This window comes from Dipteris shenzhenensis, chromosome 11 (genome assembly GCF_047967505.1).
Source record: "Dipteris shenzhenensis isolate YYH24624 ecotype China chromosome 11, Dip_SZ_1.0, whole genome shotgun sequence".
NCBI classification, from domain to species: Eukaryota; Viridiplantae; Streptophyta; class Polypodiopsida; order Gleicheniales; family Dipteridaceae; genus Dipteris; species Dipteris shenzhenensis.
In genome coordinates this window covers 12,880,718-12,897,927 of record NC_141606.1, presented here as the reverse complement: position 1 = coordinate 12,897,927, position 17,210 = coordinate 12,880,718, and the positions used below count along the sequence as shown (strand labels likewise).

The following is a 17,210-nucleotide window of genomic DNA, read 5'->3' as shown; positions in this document are numbered from 1 at the left end:
GTAAACAGCCATACATCTGTTTAAGATTGAGAGTCTTTTGGTTTTGATTTAAACTCACTGATTAGTGCTACGCCTTCACGGTAAACTGCCCATTTTCCATCCTTTCTGGCAGCCCTGACTTTAGCTAATTGAGTTGCCTTAATCTTGAGTTGAGTTTGTGTAAGCTCCTCTGCTATCCTTACTTTGGTGCCCTTCAGCTTGTAAGATTGTCGAAGAAGCTTGATCCGCATATCTTTTGACTTCAGTGTAAGGATTGCATAACCTCTATAGTGCAAAATAGAAGCTGGCTTGGAGTCGTTATCATCCTGCTCATCATCATTCACCCATTCAATGTTGGGCAAGCTTGATTTGATCTTTGTCAATATTTCACTATATGTGTCCTCCTCTTTGTACCAATCTTCTAGGAGCCCCCCTATTCTAATCTTCAGGGCATTATCACATCTAGCTTCGTGTTCTTTAATCTCTGCTTGGGTATCAGACTTACTTGCTTTGTTGTCCACTTCCACAATCAGTTCCTTCTTAGCAGTTTGTACTTCAGTGTGAATAAGATCTTTGACTGTAGAGACTAGCTGTGGGGTAGGGGGGGAATCCTTACAAGATTTTACAGCCTCATCAATTACTGCCTGCTTACTAGGCCCTTCCAGGATGCAAAGTCGGGCCTTTACTTCTGCCAGCTCCAATTGTAGCTCTCTCATTGCTTGCTCCAGATAAAAAATCTGATCCTGTTGCCCGAGGATGGGTCGTTTTGAGCCTTCTTGTTGGTAATTCCGTGCATATAGAGAGGGTGTCATGGTTGCAATTGTAGAGTATCGAGTCCTGATGGATGTTGAAGGAGTTGAGGGAGTTGAGGGGGACTTGGAGGAGAAGGTAGGCCAATCCATAGTTGGCTGTATGATGAACTCTCTGGCTTAACCTAACCCCCGGGTTGGGTTTGGGGTTTAGTAACTCGGGGCTAGGGAGGACTAGGATTAGACTAGGTACAGATGGGAGATATGGACAGATGGAGAGGTGTTGACGGGAGGAGGTACGGAGGTAGCACGGACGATGAAGGACAGAGGCAATGATATAGAGGTACGGACGGGAGAGGTTGTATGGATGGAGAGGTTGTACGGCTGTGGTGCGGGAGAGGTTTTATGGAGGTACGGCTGTGGTACGGGAGAGATTGTACGGTTGTACGGTTGTGGTACGAGATAGGCTAGACGGAGGAGAGGCTTTGGTACGGGAGAGCTATCTCACACACATATGGATGAGGGTGACTCCATGAATGATCACCTCACCAAGCTTCAGGATTTGAGGGAACAATTGCTGAATATAGATGAGATCATTCCTGATTCAGAGATGATTACCACCACTGTGAATTCTCTTCCTGAGTCGTATCTCGGTTTTCATACCTCGTTGAATTTGTCATTGAGGGGAGGTGGCAATCCTCTCTTTTCACGAGTTGGTAGGACTCTTGTTGCAAGAGGAGCAAACTAGGAAGAACATGGCTACACGGGCTGGTGAGCATGCCATGCTTTCAAAATTCAGGCCCAAAGGGAAAGGGCAGCAAAAGCAACATGCAAATCAGCTTACACATCAGCATAAAGCTGATTCTAGATAGCCCTCTCACAAGGCTAAAGGTGATGCAGAGAAGCCAAAGAGGAAGGGTATTTGTCACTATTGCAAGAAGCCGGTACGACATTGGTGAATGCAAGAAGAGAATAGCAAAGGAAAAGAAAAACGACTCAAGTATGGCTGTTTCAGATGCATCAACCCCTTGTGCACATGAAGGAGCTGATGTTACAGCCAACTTTGTGGACGAGGATTATGCCTTTTTGTCTTGCATTTTAGATTTTCAAGTGGCTGGTCCAGATACTACAACCACTCTTGAGGATGACTCTTATGCTTTCCTGACTTGTAGCTATGACCCTTCGAAGGATGCATGCACTTTCAGTGTCAATGAGACACTGAACACATGGTATTTTGATAGTGGTGCATCCAAGCACATCACTTTTAGGAAAGGTCTTTTTGCATCTCTACATGCACCACCTGTTGGAAAGAGGGTGACTTGTGCAAATAATTCTTCTTATTGAGTGTGTGGAGTGGGTGACATTGTACTTACCTCCACGGATGGCACAAATTTCAGAATTTCTGATGTTCTTTATGTGCCTGGTATCAAGAAGAATTTACTTTCAGTGTCCTCGCTCAATCGAGGAGGGTTTAAGGTCATCTTTGAAGATGCCAAGTGTACAGTTCGAGACAAAGAAAATGATTATGCTTCGATGTTGTCTGACACTTTGTATTGGGGTCTTTTTCAGCTCGATGTTTATGATAAAAGATCTGATCTTGCACTTGCAGTAAACACTCCCACTGCTGCCATGCAGAATGCGGAGTTATGGCATGCCATATATGGACACATGAGCTATGGCAGCTTGTTGACACTTCAGAAGCATGCTATGGGTGATGCATTGCCTCCTTTGGAGTCACCTCCTCCTCATGCCTGTGAAGGGTGCATCCTCGGTAAGATGCATAGATTTCCCTTTAAAAAGGATTGTGCAGTACCAGCTGTCCGAAAATTACAGCTCATACAGAGTGATGTCTGTGGTCCGATGAGGACACCTGCTTTGGGTGGTTATCTGTAATATGTCATATTTATAAATGACTAGACAAATTACACTTGGGTCTATGGCTTGAAGAAAAAAACAGATGTGTTTATGCATTTCAAACACTTTGTGGCCAAGGTTGAAAATGAGACAGGACTCAAGGTGTAGACACTTTGCACTGAGAGAGAGGGGAAGTATATGTCTCATGAATTTGAGGCGGTTTTGAAGGAAAAAGGCATCGCGCATCAGCTTACAGTGAGGCTTACCCCTCAGTAAAATGGCAAAGCTGAGCAGAAAAATAGAACTCTCATTGAGATGGATAGATGCATGCTCACTAGCAAGAAGTTGCCTCACAGATTTTGGCTCGAAGGGCTCATGTATGCCAATTATGTTTTGAATTGGGCTCCCACAAAGGCTTTGAAGACAATCACGCCCTACGAAGCTTGGCAGGGGAGAAAGCCTTCAGTGGATCATTTTTGTGTCTTTGGATGTGTTGCATATGCCCACGTGCTTGTGGAGTTTCGACATAAGTTGTTAGATAAGGCACTGAAGTGTATTTTTGTTGGGTATAGTGCATAGAGCAAAGGCTATTGTCTCTACAATCCTGCCACATGCAAGATTTTTGTGAGTAGAGATGTAATTTTTTCAGAGAATTCAGCTCATACACATGCTAAATTCACTATTCCAGCTTCTTCAGATGATGTTTTTGAGGGGTTTCTTTTGGTTCCCCAGCTGATACTCATGCTGAAAATCAGCATTTACAGCAGCCTCCTCTTGTTCCACATGCCCCGATTCAGCCACCCGCTGATTTTGTTCTTCCACAAGCAGTGGATGATGTTGTCAGGCAAGAGATTCAAGAGATACATGCAGCAAAAACAGTTCCAAATTGGTTGCTACAAACTCTCATGGAGAGTAGACTTGAAGCACCTTTGCCTGGCAGGACTCGTAGTGCAGCAAGGCACGCAGGGGGGGCTCTTTCCGTTGAATCAGCTTATGCAGGCACTCTTCTTGATGAAGAAGAACCTAATACTTTCGATGAAGCCAAGGATAATGTGCATGGGATGAATGCCATGCACAATGAATTGCAGTCCATTGAGAAACATCAGACTTGGGATGTTGTGGATTTGCCACCAGGAAAACATGCCATCGGTACTAAATGGGTTTTCATAGTGAAAAGGAAGCCAGATGGGTCCATTGATAGGTACAAGGCATGGCTGGTTGCCAAAGGATATGCTCAGAAAAAGGGCATAGATTATGAGGAGACTTTTGCTCATACATCCCAGATGACAACTATCAGATCAGTTATTGCAATGGCTGCAACTTTTGTTTGGAATGTTCATCAGTTGGACATTAAAAAAACTTTCCTTAATGGGGACTCGCAAGAAGAGGTTTATGTCAAACAACCTCCTGGCTTTGAACTTTCGGGCAATGCACATCAAGTTTGCAAGCTGAATAAAGCTTTATATGGGCTGAAACAAGCCCCACGTGCATGGTATGCAAAGATTGATGCCTTCCTAGTTAGCAAGGGGCTGCATAATAGTCCAACTGAGAGCACCCTCTACATCAAGAAGGATGGGGGGATATTTCAGTTATCATTCTTTATGTAGATGACATGTTTCTCACAGGGTCAAATGAGGAAATAATTGCAGATTTGAAGGCTGAATTGAAAGCTGAATTTGACATGACAGATTTGGGCATGTTAAATTTCTATTTGGGGATCCAGTTTATACAAGACAAGTGTGGCATCGTTATGTCTCAATCCAAGTATGTGCAAAAGCTCTTGGATAGATTTAACATGCAAGATTATAAGCCTACATCCACTCCCATGGAGCTAGGGCTGAAGCTTACTTTGTATGATGCAGGTGAATTAGTGGATCACTTTACAGCCATCCTGTTGGATGCCTCATTTATTTGTGCAATACATGGCCCGATATTCAGTATGCAGTATCTCTCAGGTGAGTAGGTATATGCATAGCCCAAAGACAACACATTGGCAGGCTATAAAATGTATCTTTCGTTACTTGCAAGGCACAAAGTCTTATGGCTTGATGTTTCCCAGGGGGGGTGACCTGCAGATGCATGCTTACAGTGACTCAGATTGGGCTGGAGACTATGACACTAGGTAGTCCACAAGTGGTAATTGTTTCTTTTTGGGCAAAGCTTGCATTTCTAGGCTGAGCAAGAAACAATCTACTGTGGCTACTTCCTCATGTGAAGCTGAGTAAAGGGCAGCTTTCACAACGATAGTTGAATGTGTTTGGTTGTGTCGTTTATTTGCTGATCTTCATCTCTCATTGGAGGGTCCTTCTCCGATTCTCACTGATAGTCAGAGTGCTATAGCAGTGTTAAAGAATCCTGTGTTTCATGCTCGCACGAAGCACATTGAGGCTCATTATCATCATGTCTGAGAGAAGTTGCATGCAGGGGAGATTAGTATGATCTATGTGTCAACACATGACAATGTTGCATACATCTTTACCAAAGCACTTCCACGTGAGAAGTTTGAGGTATTTCACAGTGCCTCGAACTTATCTCCTTCTGGTGATTAATCACTTCCTTGTACATCATCACATTGGCACTGCAGGGGGGTGTTAGAATTATTGCCATATTCTAGGCAGTGACCAATGTAATCTATAAGTTTTGTTAGGGGCACTTTTTCCTCACTGGAGGTTTTCCCTCCTAACCACAGTTAGTGGGTTAGTGTGGTTTTGTCACTTAGACAAAATCACCTCTACTCTTGTTTGTATCTATCTCTTATCTATTGCATCTTCTACGTTTTTCTCTCTAGCTCTTGGCTCCTTGCTTGTCTGCTCCTCTCTCTCACATTGCGGTCCCGGAGTTCCTTGGCGTCTCGAGCCTCCCAATCATGTTCTTCTTTTTCCTCCCGAGCTACCCTCACACTTTCTGGCAGCCTGTTCATGGACTTCCCACATTTCCTGAAGCTGGGTCATGCGGGTGAAGAGAGTCTCGGACTGTTGTTGCTGCATCTGCATCATAGTTTGCAACATGGCTGTGATGGCAGACATGGAACTATGTGCAGGATTCTGTGTTGGTAGAGGGTGGGAACCTGATCCCTCTTCCCCTCCTATCTTGGACTGCTCACTATTGCTCATGGTGTCCTTATTGGATCTTGTCTGGACCATAAACAGTTGCGCTTTCCCTAAAGTGACTCTCCCTATCTTAGGAAAGAAAACTGAAGCTCTGATACCAATGTAGCGGGAGAAAGACTGACTCACTCTCTCTCTTGCTCAACACTAGCTGAACTGCAAGAATGATGCACTCAATACACAAGCGATGTTGTGGATGTGAGTGAGAGAATCAAAGGGAGAGAATATAGTGGGTCTTTGAAGAGGATAATTTTGGCTGCGTTTGGGCCTGGTAAAGGGTTGGTTTGGGCCAGTAAACCAAGCGAGGTTGGGGCCAGTCAGGCCTGCCAACAAACCTTACCAGTGACGGGTCGAGCGACCTGACCAGGGTCGGCTAACCCGACTAGACCTAGTGGGGTCAGCCAACCAAGCCAACCCAGACCTGGTTGGGTCAATTCGGCCAGATCAGCAGGGTTAGGGCCCCATATATATAGGGCACAGCCCCCTTTTATGGTACAGTTATTCAGTTTCCACCCTATTCTTGGTGTCTTTTGAGGTGCAGTTCTACCTCAGGCGCTGCTCAGCCTTGGGTTGTGCTCATTCATTGGAAGTTTTCTCAGTAGTAACAAGCAGAGTTCAGCCCTGGGGTTCTCTTCATTCATTGGAGGTTTCCTAAACCTCTTGCTGCACTCTGTCAGGCGGGACCTCCTATCTTTCCCCAACTGAGTTGGGATGAGCCCTCCTTCCCAAATCAGGAGTTTAATGTCCAGCTGGATGGTCGCCACAACAGAAAACCATTGAAATGGAATATTCCAAGACAAAGACCTTTGCTATTGCAATCCCCACAAGTAGATAGTCCTACTCGGCTATTGCCCAAGAGACTCCGCGGGTCTTTAGAAACCCAGTATAGCTGCTTATGCTTGGGCACTGATGACGACATAAGTGTTGCTTTGCTTGCTAAGTATGTCTTCCTTTTGTTTTTCTTAAAAGTTTTTGTTTACCTCTTTTTTTTTCTCTTTCATATTCTCTTTTATTTTCTCTTTTATTTTCTGTGTAGATTTTTGATCTTTAGAACAACAAAAAATCTAAATTTGTATGATTGGACTTATTCTAGTCTTACAAAGGTATATATATATATAGTCCTACTCGGCTCTAATAGCTCTTTCTCTGGTCTCGTTTGAGAAGACATATCAAAGATGATCCGACCAACACATGAGTCGTTTAGGACTACAGGAGCAGATTCTCAATCTACAACAGAAATGCAAGAAATCAAGATTTGACTTGCGACTATGGAGAGGAAAATTCAAGGAATGCATAACATGATAGGCAAGCATGCAGTTGTTGAAGAAGTATTAGAAGTATTACAGCGATATAATACCTCTTCTCTTGCATCACAACTTGTTGCTACTGTTGAAGACATGATCAACACTTAGATGAAGTCAATGGAAAAAAAGTTGACAGTAACAAAGTTTGTAGGATCGATGAATAGAAAGAGAGAGAGAGAGCAAGGTACAAAGGGTCGATAGAGTTTGCCGTCACGTCAACTAGGATGATGAAAAATCTAAGTACAAGGTACTTGTACCTAGACCTAGGACTAAGTGTCCTAGGTGTCACATAGGACTAAGTGTCCTATGTGGCCTAAAATGCACTAACACTACAAGTGCTTACATTTATGCCTACAAGGCACATACCATGGCCTATAGGGCATCACTAGAACCACCAGAAGATGGCCTACAAACCCCCCTCCATGGGATGGGCTGAAGTACTCTGGAAACGTCTCAGAATACCTGGTATTTTCTGGTCATGGTGGCACATGTTCATCCAAAAGGATATAGCCACCTATGAATGTACAAGGGATGTCAGATCATGTAACAGAGGGAACCCCCCTTAACATGAGCAAACTGAATGCCCAAATAATAATGGAGCTGTCCCATGTCTGACGTTTCAAAAACCTGCTGCAAATCAGCCTTGAAAGCTGCAATTTGCTGAGTATTTGGGCCTGTGATAAGCATATCATCCACATATAAAATCAGCACTAAAAAATCAGATCCACTCCCACGGACATAAAGAGTGGGTTCTGTGGGACTATTCTGAAAACCAAGGGATAGTAAGTGTGCATGAATTTTGGCATACCATGCCCTGGGTGCCTGCTTCAAACCATAAAGGGCTTTTCTAAGCTGGCATACCTTATTTTCAGAATTAACAACCTCAAAGCCAGGAGGTTGTGTGACATAGACTTCTTCCTGCAGATCCCCATGAAGAAAAGCGGTCTTGATGTCAAGTTGATGCACTTGCCAATGATGATGGGCTGCAATGGCAATGACACATCTAATGGGTAGTAATGCTGGATGTTCGAGCAAATGTCTCCTCAAAGTCAATGCCTTGTTGTTGGGCATACCCTTTTGCAACAAGACGGGCTTTGTATCGATCCATGCTGCCATTAGATTTCCTTTTTAATTTGTAGACCCACCACGTTTCAATGGCATGCTTGCCGGGAGGGAGATCTACTAATTCCCATGTGTCATTTTTGGCAATAGATTGTAACTCAGCTCTCATTGCATCCATCCACTCTTTTCTGTCAAAAGCATCTTTATGGCATAGAGGCTCTTCATTGCAAGCTGTAGCAAGGAGTGCAAACTCAAGGAAGTGACCATGCTGTCTGTTCCCTGATCTTGTCCGGGCAGCAAAAGGCTGATCTTGTTTGCTGTCCCTCAATGTATCAAGAAGCCATCTGGGAACTTGCCTTTGCTGTCTATTGACAGCTCTTTCATGAGTAGTGGGATCATTTTGTGCCGGAAGAGAAACCTGCAAATCAGCATGAGGTTGTGGCTGATTATTGCTTAGTGGAGGGCCTGCAGGAGGCTCATGTTGCTGGTCAAAATCCTCTTCTGATGATGGCAGAGGTAACCAAGATTCAAAGGCATCAAACATGTCAACATCTGGCTTTGCTTTGCAGTCCACATGTTCAGCAAAGATCACATCTCTACTGACAATAATCTTCCCAGTATTTGGTTGATATAACTGATACCCTCTGCTCTCCTGGCTGTAACCAATAAATATGCATTTGATTGCCTTGTCATCAAGCTTATGTCTCAGCTGAGATGGTACATGAACATATGCAAGAGACCCAAAAACTCTCATGTGTGAAAGTGAAGGCTTCCTGCCTTTCCATGCTTCATAAGGTGTAATAGTCTTCAATGCCTGTGTAGGTGATCTATTCAGCACATAGTTGGCACACATTACTGCATCAAGCCAAAATTTATTGGGCAAAGACTTGGCCTTAAGCATGCATCTGGCCATCTCCATTGTGGACCTGTTTTTCCTTTCAGAAACAGGATTTTGCTGAGGAGTGTAAGGAGTAGTGCATGAGTGAATAATGCCCCGTGAAGACAGAAATGCATCAAACTCCTTTGACATATACTCTCTCCCCCTATCTGTGTTGAGGGTGACAAGCTTGCATCCTGATTCATTCTCAACCATATTCAGCCATCTCTGAAAGCATAAGAAAACTTCAGATTTGGCCTTTGAAGGATATACCCAGCAATATCTGGTGAAATCATCAATGAGAGTCATGAAATACTTATACCCCCCAATGGCATTTGTCCTCATTGGGCCACAGACATCACTGTGTACTAGCTGCAATTTCCTTTGTGAGAGTTTTGGACAATTATTTTGAAAAGGAAATCGATGCATCTTACCCAAAAGACAACCCTCACACACATGTTTGGAAACTGTGTGAGTCTGAGGTACATCATTTGCCATTTGCTGTGAATGTAGCTTTGCAAGAGCTCTATAATTGAGATGGCCCATTCTCTCATGCCAAAGATGACTTTCAGCAAGCTGTGAATCTGAAATAGCCAATGCTTCAATACAAAGTGCAGCTGAATGATGATCAAGGTGATAAAGCCCTTTTTGCAAAGTGCCAGTGAGAACTAGGGCATTGTCATCACGAAGATCATAAACTAGACATCTGTAGCCATAAAAAATCACTCTAAAACCTGAAGTAGCAATTGCTGAAATTGAAATCAAGTTGACTTCAATGCCAGGCACAAAAAGAACATTTGTCAGAGTGACAGGATGGCTTGAAATGGATGTGAGCTGCACATCTCCAACTCCTTTTACAGCATATGAAGCATTATTAGCACATGTAACAATTCCCCCTCGAGGTGCATCAACTAAAGAATGAAACAACTGTATGCAAGATGTGACATGCTTGGAAGCACCACTATCAAAGTACCAGGACTGAGCATCATTAGCAGTAAAGAATGCATCAGCTTTGGATGGATCAAATGAGCAATGGACAGCCCATGCCCAATCATCCTGAAGAGCATGTGCATGTGAAGCATCTTCCGGCTCATGGGATTCAATAGCATGAGAGGCATTAACTGTCAATCCTGCTTTCTTTTTCTTTGAAGCAATGCGCTTCCTGCATTTTGAAATGTCATGTCCAGGCTTGCGACAATAGTTGCATCTTTTCTTCTTTGCCTTATCTGCTGTATTTTTAGATGCATGGGAGGAATTGCAGCTGCTATGCGCAGATTTTGGCTTGCCCATAGGCTTGGAAGCCTTGCCACTTCCTGTCTGCTGTGAAGCAAATGCATGATCAGGAATAATGGCTTGTCTATTAGCTCTACTTTGCTCTTCCTGCAAAAGCAAAGTAACTAGCTGATCAAAAGAATAGTGGTCTGGATTACCCATGGCCACTAATCGAAGGGTTGTAGCAAACCCTTGATATGTATCTGGTAGTCCATTCAATGTGGTACTGACAAGCTGTGAATTTGGCACCACCTCATCAATGTTGGCAAGCTGTTCCATGAGGTCCTTCACCTTTGTCAAGTATGAATCCATTGACTCACCTTCATTCATACTGACTTCCTGTAATTGCCTTCTCAAATATGCAACACGAGCTTCATTGCGAATCTGATAGAGAGAAGCCAATTTATCCCAAGCATCCTTTGCTGTCCTGCAAGACCGGATGTGTGGAATAATGATTCTCTTGCATGATAAAGTAATGCATGAATGTGCATTTGCATCTCTTGCATCCCATCTTGACTGTTCTTGAGTTGGAAGAGCAGCAGTAGGAGTGCTAGAGGAAGAGGCATCAGGAGGAGTACCCCCTGCAGAAGGACCAGCAGTAGAGGCAACCATTGTAGCATTGGCTGGCCTCAGATCAGCCCCAGAAACAATATTCCTCAAATGCTTTGCAACAAGAATATGCATGAGATAAGACCACATCGGATAGTTGGGGCCATCCAACTTATCATCTTCACGAAGAACTCCAAATAAATCTTGATTGTTCCCAGCCATAGCAAATGTGATACCCTGAAAAAGACCTGAAAACCCAAAAGCCTCAAGGCTATCACTGCAAAAAGCTCGCTGTTCAAAAATGACAGCAAATATCTGCAAATTTCTGACCCAAATCAAAGGGCAAATGCAAATCTGACCCAAATGTGACTGTGACAGGCAATGTTCACTGCAAAAACAGCAAATCTGGCAAAAGCCCCAAATTTAACGAGGGCAAATAGGCCAAAAAGAGGGCAAATGTAGAAAAGCCTCAAATTTTACTGAAATTTTTGCAAATGTGACCCAATGTATGATAATCTGACTCAATGTCCTGCAAAAGTGACTCAATGTCCTGCAATCTGACCAAATGTACTGCAATCAAAGAAGAAATTGCAGACCAAATCCCAGAACTCCAGTGTTCTTGCAAGATATTGCAACCAAAGGAGTTGAAAAAAAAAGCTGATAGCCCCAAAATTGCCAATGTCTTGCAAAAGTGCACCTGTCCCAAAGTGTGAATCTCAAAATGTAGGCTTTCCAATCTGTTGAAATGTCTTGAGATGATTTCAAACAGTAGAAGGAAGATAAGGATAACAAAAATCCTCAAAAGCCCCAAATTTTGGTAGTGTCCTGCAAATTTCACACGTGCCAAACATGTACGGAAATCCTGAAACAAGTACAACTGTACGGATGTACGAAACAGATCCAAAGTACAGTGTACAGATTGTACGGCGTACGGTTGTACAAATAGTACGGTACCCAATGCATGATGTACGGCGATGCAAGTACGGCCTGTACGGTTGTACGGTGTAGGAAGTACAGAACAAGTACAAACAATGCACGGATGCAGGTACGTTGTACGGAATCCAATGTACGGCGCAAGTACACTGTACGGGAGGCTATACGAAAGCAGGTAGAGGGCGAGTACGGAGCACAACGTACGGCTGTACGGAATGTGTACGATAGCAGTAGGGAGCAGTTACGAGACACTGTACGGAACATGTATCACACAGTATGATGTACGGCGGCACAGATACGCAGTGGGTACGGAACGTAGTACTGAGCAGGCTGTACGGCGACGCAAGTACTGGATGCAGTATGGAACAGGTACTAGACCTTCCGTTCTCAGTACGGAGCGTAGTACAGAGCTGGTACGTGAACTTTTTGTACGGAGGTACGTGCTGTGTGCAGGCTGAGTACGGTCGTCCGTACAGTCGTACGGACTGTACAGATGGAGGAGCAGATAGGCTGAAGGGAGCTGGTGCGAGTACGAGGAGCAGGAGACGAGTCAACCCCAGCTCTGATACCACTGTAGGATCGATGAATAGAAAGAGAGAGAGAGCAAGGTACAAAGAGTTGATAGAGTTTGCTGTCACGTCAACTAGGATGATGAAAAATCTAAGTACAAGGTACTTGTACCTAGACCTAGGACTAAGTGTCCTAGGTGTCACATAGGACCAAGTGTCCTATGTGGCCTAAAAGGCACTAACACTACAAGTGCCTACATTTATGCCTACAAGGCACATACCATGGCCTATAGGGCATCACTAGAACCACCAGAAGATGGCCTACAAAGTTAACAAAGTGGACCCTCATGAGGAAACTACAGAAGTTAAAGCAAGATCTGATAATGCTTTTTCTCTACAAATTGGGGAACTTCCAAATGGATGGTATAATGCAGAGGGATAGACAGAAAATAAGATCAACAGCCTCATAGAAAAAGATACCGAATGTGAGTGATTATGAAGACATGTTTGGGGTTCTTCAAAAGGTATCACAGGCTCTAGTCTTCTGCAGAAACAGGGGATAAAGATTCTTAAACAAACTCATGAATGGAAAGGCACAAAGATTTGGATATCAGAGTATTTGACCCCGCACCAGCTCAAGAGCCACGGAACTCATCAAAGAAAAGGAAACAAGGAAGGTGAAGTTGTTTGTCTACAGAGAAGGAAAAGTACTTATAAGGGAATTAAATGATGTTATGATATATTACAAATAATTATGTTTTTATAATAAATTTGGAGATGCTTCATGCACTCCTATGGAGATGTTTCATGCATTTACATTTCGGGGATTTGATGTAATAAGCTATTTATCCGTTACATAGATCTTTTTGGTCTTCTGCGGACGCTAATAGAGATTTCTTTCTTTCTTTCTTTCTCGTCTCCTTGTCATTCTCATCCTCTTGAAATCTGATATTTTAAAAGTGTGCTGACTTTTAGTTTATTGCCCTCGTTTAAAGGTAGTACTGCTGATATACCAATTCACAGGCCAAATCATGAGAAGCCCCTTTAGGTCCTGTGATTTTCAAACTATTCTTACTCTTCTTCCTTTTAAAGGTAGTTCTGCTTTGCTACTTTTACTAATCTACAGACTCAATCATGAGAAATTTATCAGAATTTTGTCAAGGTCCCTTGCATTCACTCCTTTTCTAAGCTACATTTCTCTCACAATCCGGGTTCCATATGACAGCCTCCACGCCCTATACAAACTCCATGGCATATGTGAGCCGACTTTCAAGCACGGAAGCTCTCTTGCTGTAAATGCATTTCTTGTCCACTAGCATGTACTCGTCATCCTTAACCCCAAAGCTTTCTTCTTCTAAATGCATTCCTTGTCCATAAGCATCCACTCGTTATCCTTATCCTGCCTCCCAGGGTGATGTCAGAGAATTTTAACGTCCATGTGCATATGATTCTCAGTCACGTGAGGTTGCTCTCAAAAATTTGAATTTCAACCAAGGAAGAAAGTTTGAATTCTAAATTGAACAAAGGTTAAAAGATTTGACCACGAGGCTGTCTGGTGATGCAGATGTATGATGCAGATGGTTCTGGCTACATATCCAGAGATGAGTTGGCATCAATGTTCAGGGTAAAGAGTCAATTTTTTGGATTTTCTTTTGAAAATTTGAAAGAATCTGGAACAACATTTTGAAGTTGCAAGGATGAACTTCTGGTTTTTCAGGCATTACCTGAAGTTTATCTTCCAGCAGACATTGCTGAACCTGGCAAGCTTGATGAGATGTTTGATCGCATGGACGCCAACAATGATGGCCATGTAAGCTTTGAAGAGTTTAAAGATGCAATGCAGCTGGATCAGTCCCTAAGGAAAGCAGTTCTGTCACCTTTACAACCAGTGTAGAATATCCCTCATAGGTTGGTCAGATGGATATTTTACTTCATAAAACTATCTGCTACCTGCTGGAGAGATACTAAAGGTGGTCCTTTTCCATTTATGAAAGGTTGTATTTATTGCAGCAGGCCCAAAAGACCTTATTCTGCTAAGACTCGCTTCCATACCTTTCATACTTTGCAGTGCAATGAGAGCAACGAGCACATTCATAATACGTAGGTTGTGCAATGGGCCCATCTGTGCAAGGGTTGAAGCATCTTCCCTCAGAACATTGCTGTATCAAAATAGGAAAAGTCGGTTTATGTGTTTTGTCCAATAGACAGCAAATATTGAGAGGCATTTGGATCAAAATCCAAACGCCTGAGTTAGATTGAAGACAAAATTGGTATTTGTGTAGCCTAAAGGCCTTGTTTTGTAGCCTTTCTTAAAAAAATACGGGGGATATCCTGAAAATGCTAGTGTGCAGGAACTCTCACAATATCCGTTTTATCATTATATCTTGTTTGATGTGAATTTCCATGGAGTAGCACCATAATATCTGCATACAATTGTAATTCATGGGGTGTTGTCAAACTGTTGATTCCCTCTCTCTCTCTCTCTCTCTCACTTTTTTTATAGTGAAAACTTTGATTGATTATATTACAAGTATAGTCACCTCAGAAAAGAGGCGCTAGAAAAAACATCAACTGAAGATCTCAGAGTAAGACAAATATACATCTTGATCTATCTGGCGAGTCTGCAAGCAATCAAAGAAAGATTGGTACAGAGAACGTTTAAAGAAAGCAAACAAAGAAAAATTGGGATCTCTAAAGACTTTACAATTGCGGTCTGTCCATAAAGTCCAAATTGTCCAATAGCGAGCCCAAATAAAGAAAAGATGATCCCCTCTCTCTCTCTCTCTCTCTCTCTCTCTCTCTCTCTCTCTTTCATACACACTTTTTAATTTTTTTAAAAAAAATAGTGAAATCTTATATTTATGTGTGGGAAACCTTACAAGAGGTAAAAACCCACCAATAAGTATAATAAAAAAAATTACAAGTAAAGCCTTAGAGCAAAAGTCATGAGGCAACCAAGTAAAAAGTTACATATCAAGTTGGAGGAGGATCAAACACAACCTCCTCCAGCTTCAAATTATTGCTATGTAAAAACTAATGCAGTGATGAAATCACACCATCAATAAAAACCAGTTGTTTTTTGTTCTTGTGATTCTTCTTGATATAGGTTGGTACTCGAAATTTTTGAATGACAAGGTCAAAAACCTATTGTAACATGGGATGAAAAGATTCCAGTAAAAGAGGCACTTCTGTATCCCGAACAGGAGACTTTGGCGCAGGTATCAAAGGTAAAGGAGTTAGATCAACATCTGTATCCTTCGACGAAAGAGCTGCATCTGCTAAAGCAGAACTCATAATTTTAGCTTCACTTCGAGGATCAACTTGAGAAAGAGCATGTGTAGCATCCTGTATGATCCCCTCTGTAAGGGGTACATCCATATCTTGAGGAGGACGTTGATGATGCTCAACGGGAGTCGGATCCTGAACTTCTTTAGCAAGAGGAAGATTAACTTGTGATTTTTCTACCTTCCTCTAGTAATGCTTCGGAGAAGTAAAAGAAGGCTTATCCAGTAAAGCCTTAGCAAAAACCAGAGGAGAAGGAAGAGTAAACTTCACAGTTGAAGAAGGAATAGGAGGAGTGGTCATGGAAGTCGAAGGGTAAGCACGTGCAAAATGACCAACCTGTCAGCACCGATAACATGCTGTAGGAAAAGAGGCAAAATGCAGCCTGATGCGCATCGGATGAGCAAATCCCAAATCAAGATCCAGAGTAGAGAGCACGGGTTGCATCATATCCCATAAAATACAAAGGCGAACATCTCGAGTAGCTTGCAAAAACTCCTGTCTCGGAATATGTAGAGGCCTCCTAAAAAAAGCTGCAAGAGTAGGAAGATGCTGAAGAAGAGGCAGAGGCAACGCTTTGAGGGTAATCCAGACCGGACAGTGAGTCAGAAGAGAGGCAGACAGAATAAAAAGCAGATCCTAGGGCATCACATAAGCAAAGAAACCAGTCCCATGAATACTAGCACGACTGACAAGTGGCTCCACCACATCAGTCGAAGAGCAGTGAGCATAATAAAAACCTTTGCCAAGAAAGAGAAAGGAAGAAAGGCAATCCTGTTGCACTGCAACTTCAGCCCAACGACGAAGTTGAGCTGCAGATAAAACCATGTCCATAAAGTAGAGACAGACCCCAAACTGCTGAGCCTCTCGAAGATCGAAAACTAGAAGGGCAGAATCCAAAGAACAAACAAGTGGTGAACTCGATGAAGGAACATCTGTAACGGAAGCAAAACACATCTGGCGAAGAAGGTCCAGCTGGAGGGAAGACGAAGGACCATCTGTAATATCTAGCTTTGCTGATTTAACCAAAGTGGAGGGAGGCAAAGCACCACGCTTCCGTCGAAAGAAGACACGTGCAGGAGGAATAGAGGCAGAAGGGAGGGCTGAAGCAGAGAAAACGAAAGAGCCATCTGTCGCAGTAGCAGGAAGAGGGGAGGAAGAGACATCAGGAAGAGATTGTACCGAACCCGGCTGTACGGACATGGGAGCAAGTACGGATGAAGAAAACTGTACGAAGGGGAGAGGCTGTACGGACGATCGTACATCAGGTACGGCCTGCGCAGAGACAAAGGAAGGAGTAAGAACAAAGGGGAGTGCCGAGGGGACGGGCAAAGAAGGTACGGCTAGGGGCAGATTGTGCAGAGGCTGCTGTGCAGAAGGTACGGGCAGCAGTGGGCCATGTACGGGGGCTGATGGAGAAGGTACAGAAGAAGGTGGAGCAGCAGCAGCCTCTCTCTCTCTCTCTCACACACACACACACACACACACACACACACAGAGCACCATAATATTTGCATACAATTGTAATTCATGGGGTGTTGTCAAATTGTTGATTCCCTCTCTCTCTCTCTCTCTCTCACACACACACGCACTCTTTTTTTTTTTTTGTGAAATTGATTTTTCATTATATTATGGAGACACTATCCCAAAAAAAGAGAGAGTGATTAAATACATTAAGAGAAGATCTCAATATATGACAAGTATACATCATAGTCTAAGTACTGAGTTTGCAA

At 43.1% G+C, this 17,210-nt stretch overlaps 1 protein-coding gene across 1 annotated transcript in view; it reads left to right on the top strand.

The window, feature by feature from the left end:
* The window catches only part of LOC147896625 (calcium and calcium/calmodulin-dependent serine/threonine-protein kinase-like), a 67,451-nt gene extending 52,857 nt beyond the window's left edge, over positions 1 to 14,594 (top strand). The window contains exons 6-7 of the mRNA XM_087382047.1: positions 13,760 to 13,819; positions 13,913 to 14,594. Of these exons, the coding sequence (XP_087238173.1) occupies positions 13,760 to 13,819; positions 13,913 to 14,089 (237 nt within the window). The 3' untranslated portion in view covers positions 14,090 to 14,594. The remainder of the gene's footprint in view (positions 1 to 13,759; positions 13,820 to 13,912) is intronic.
* The last annotated feature ends 2,616 nt before the right edge of the window (positions 14,595 to 17,210 follow it).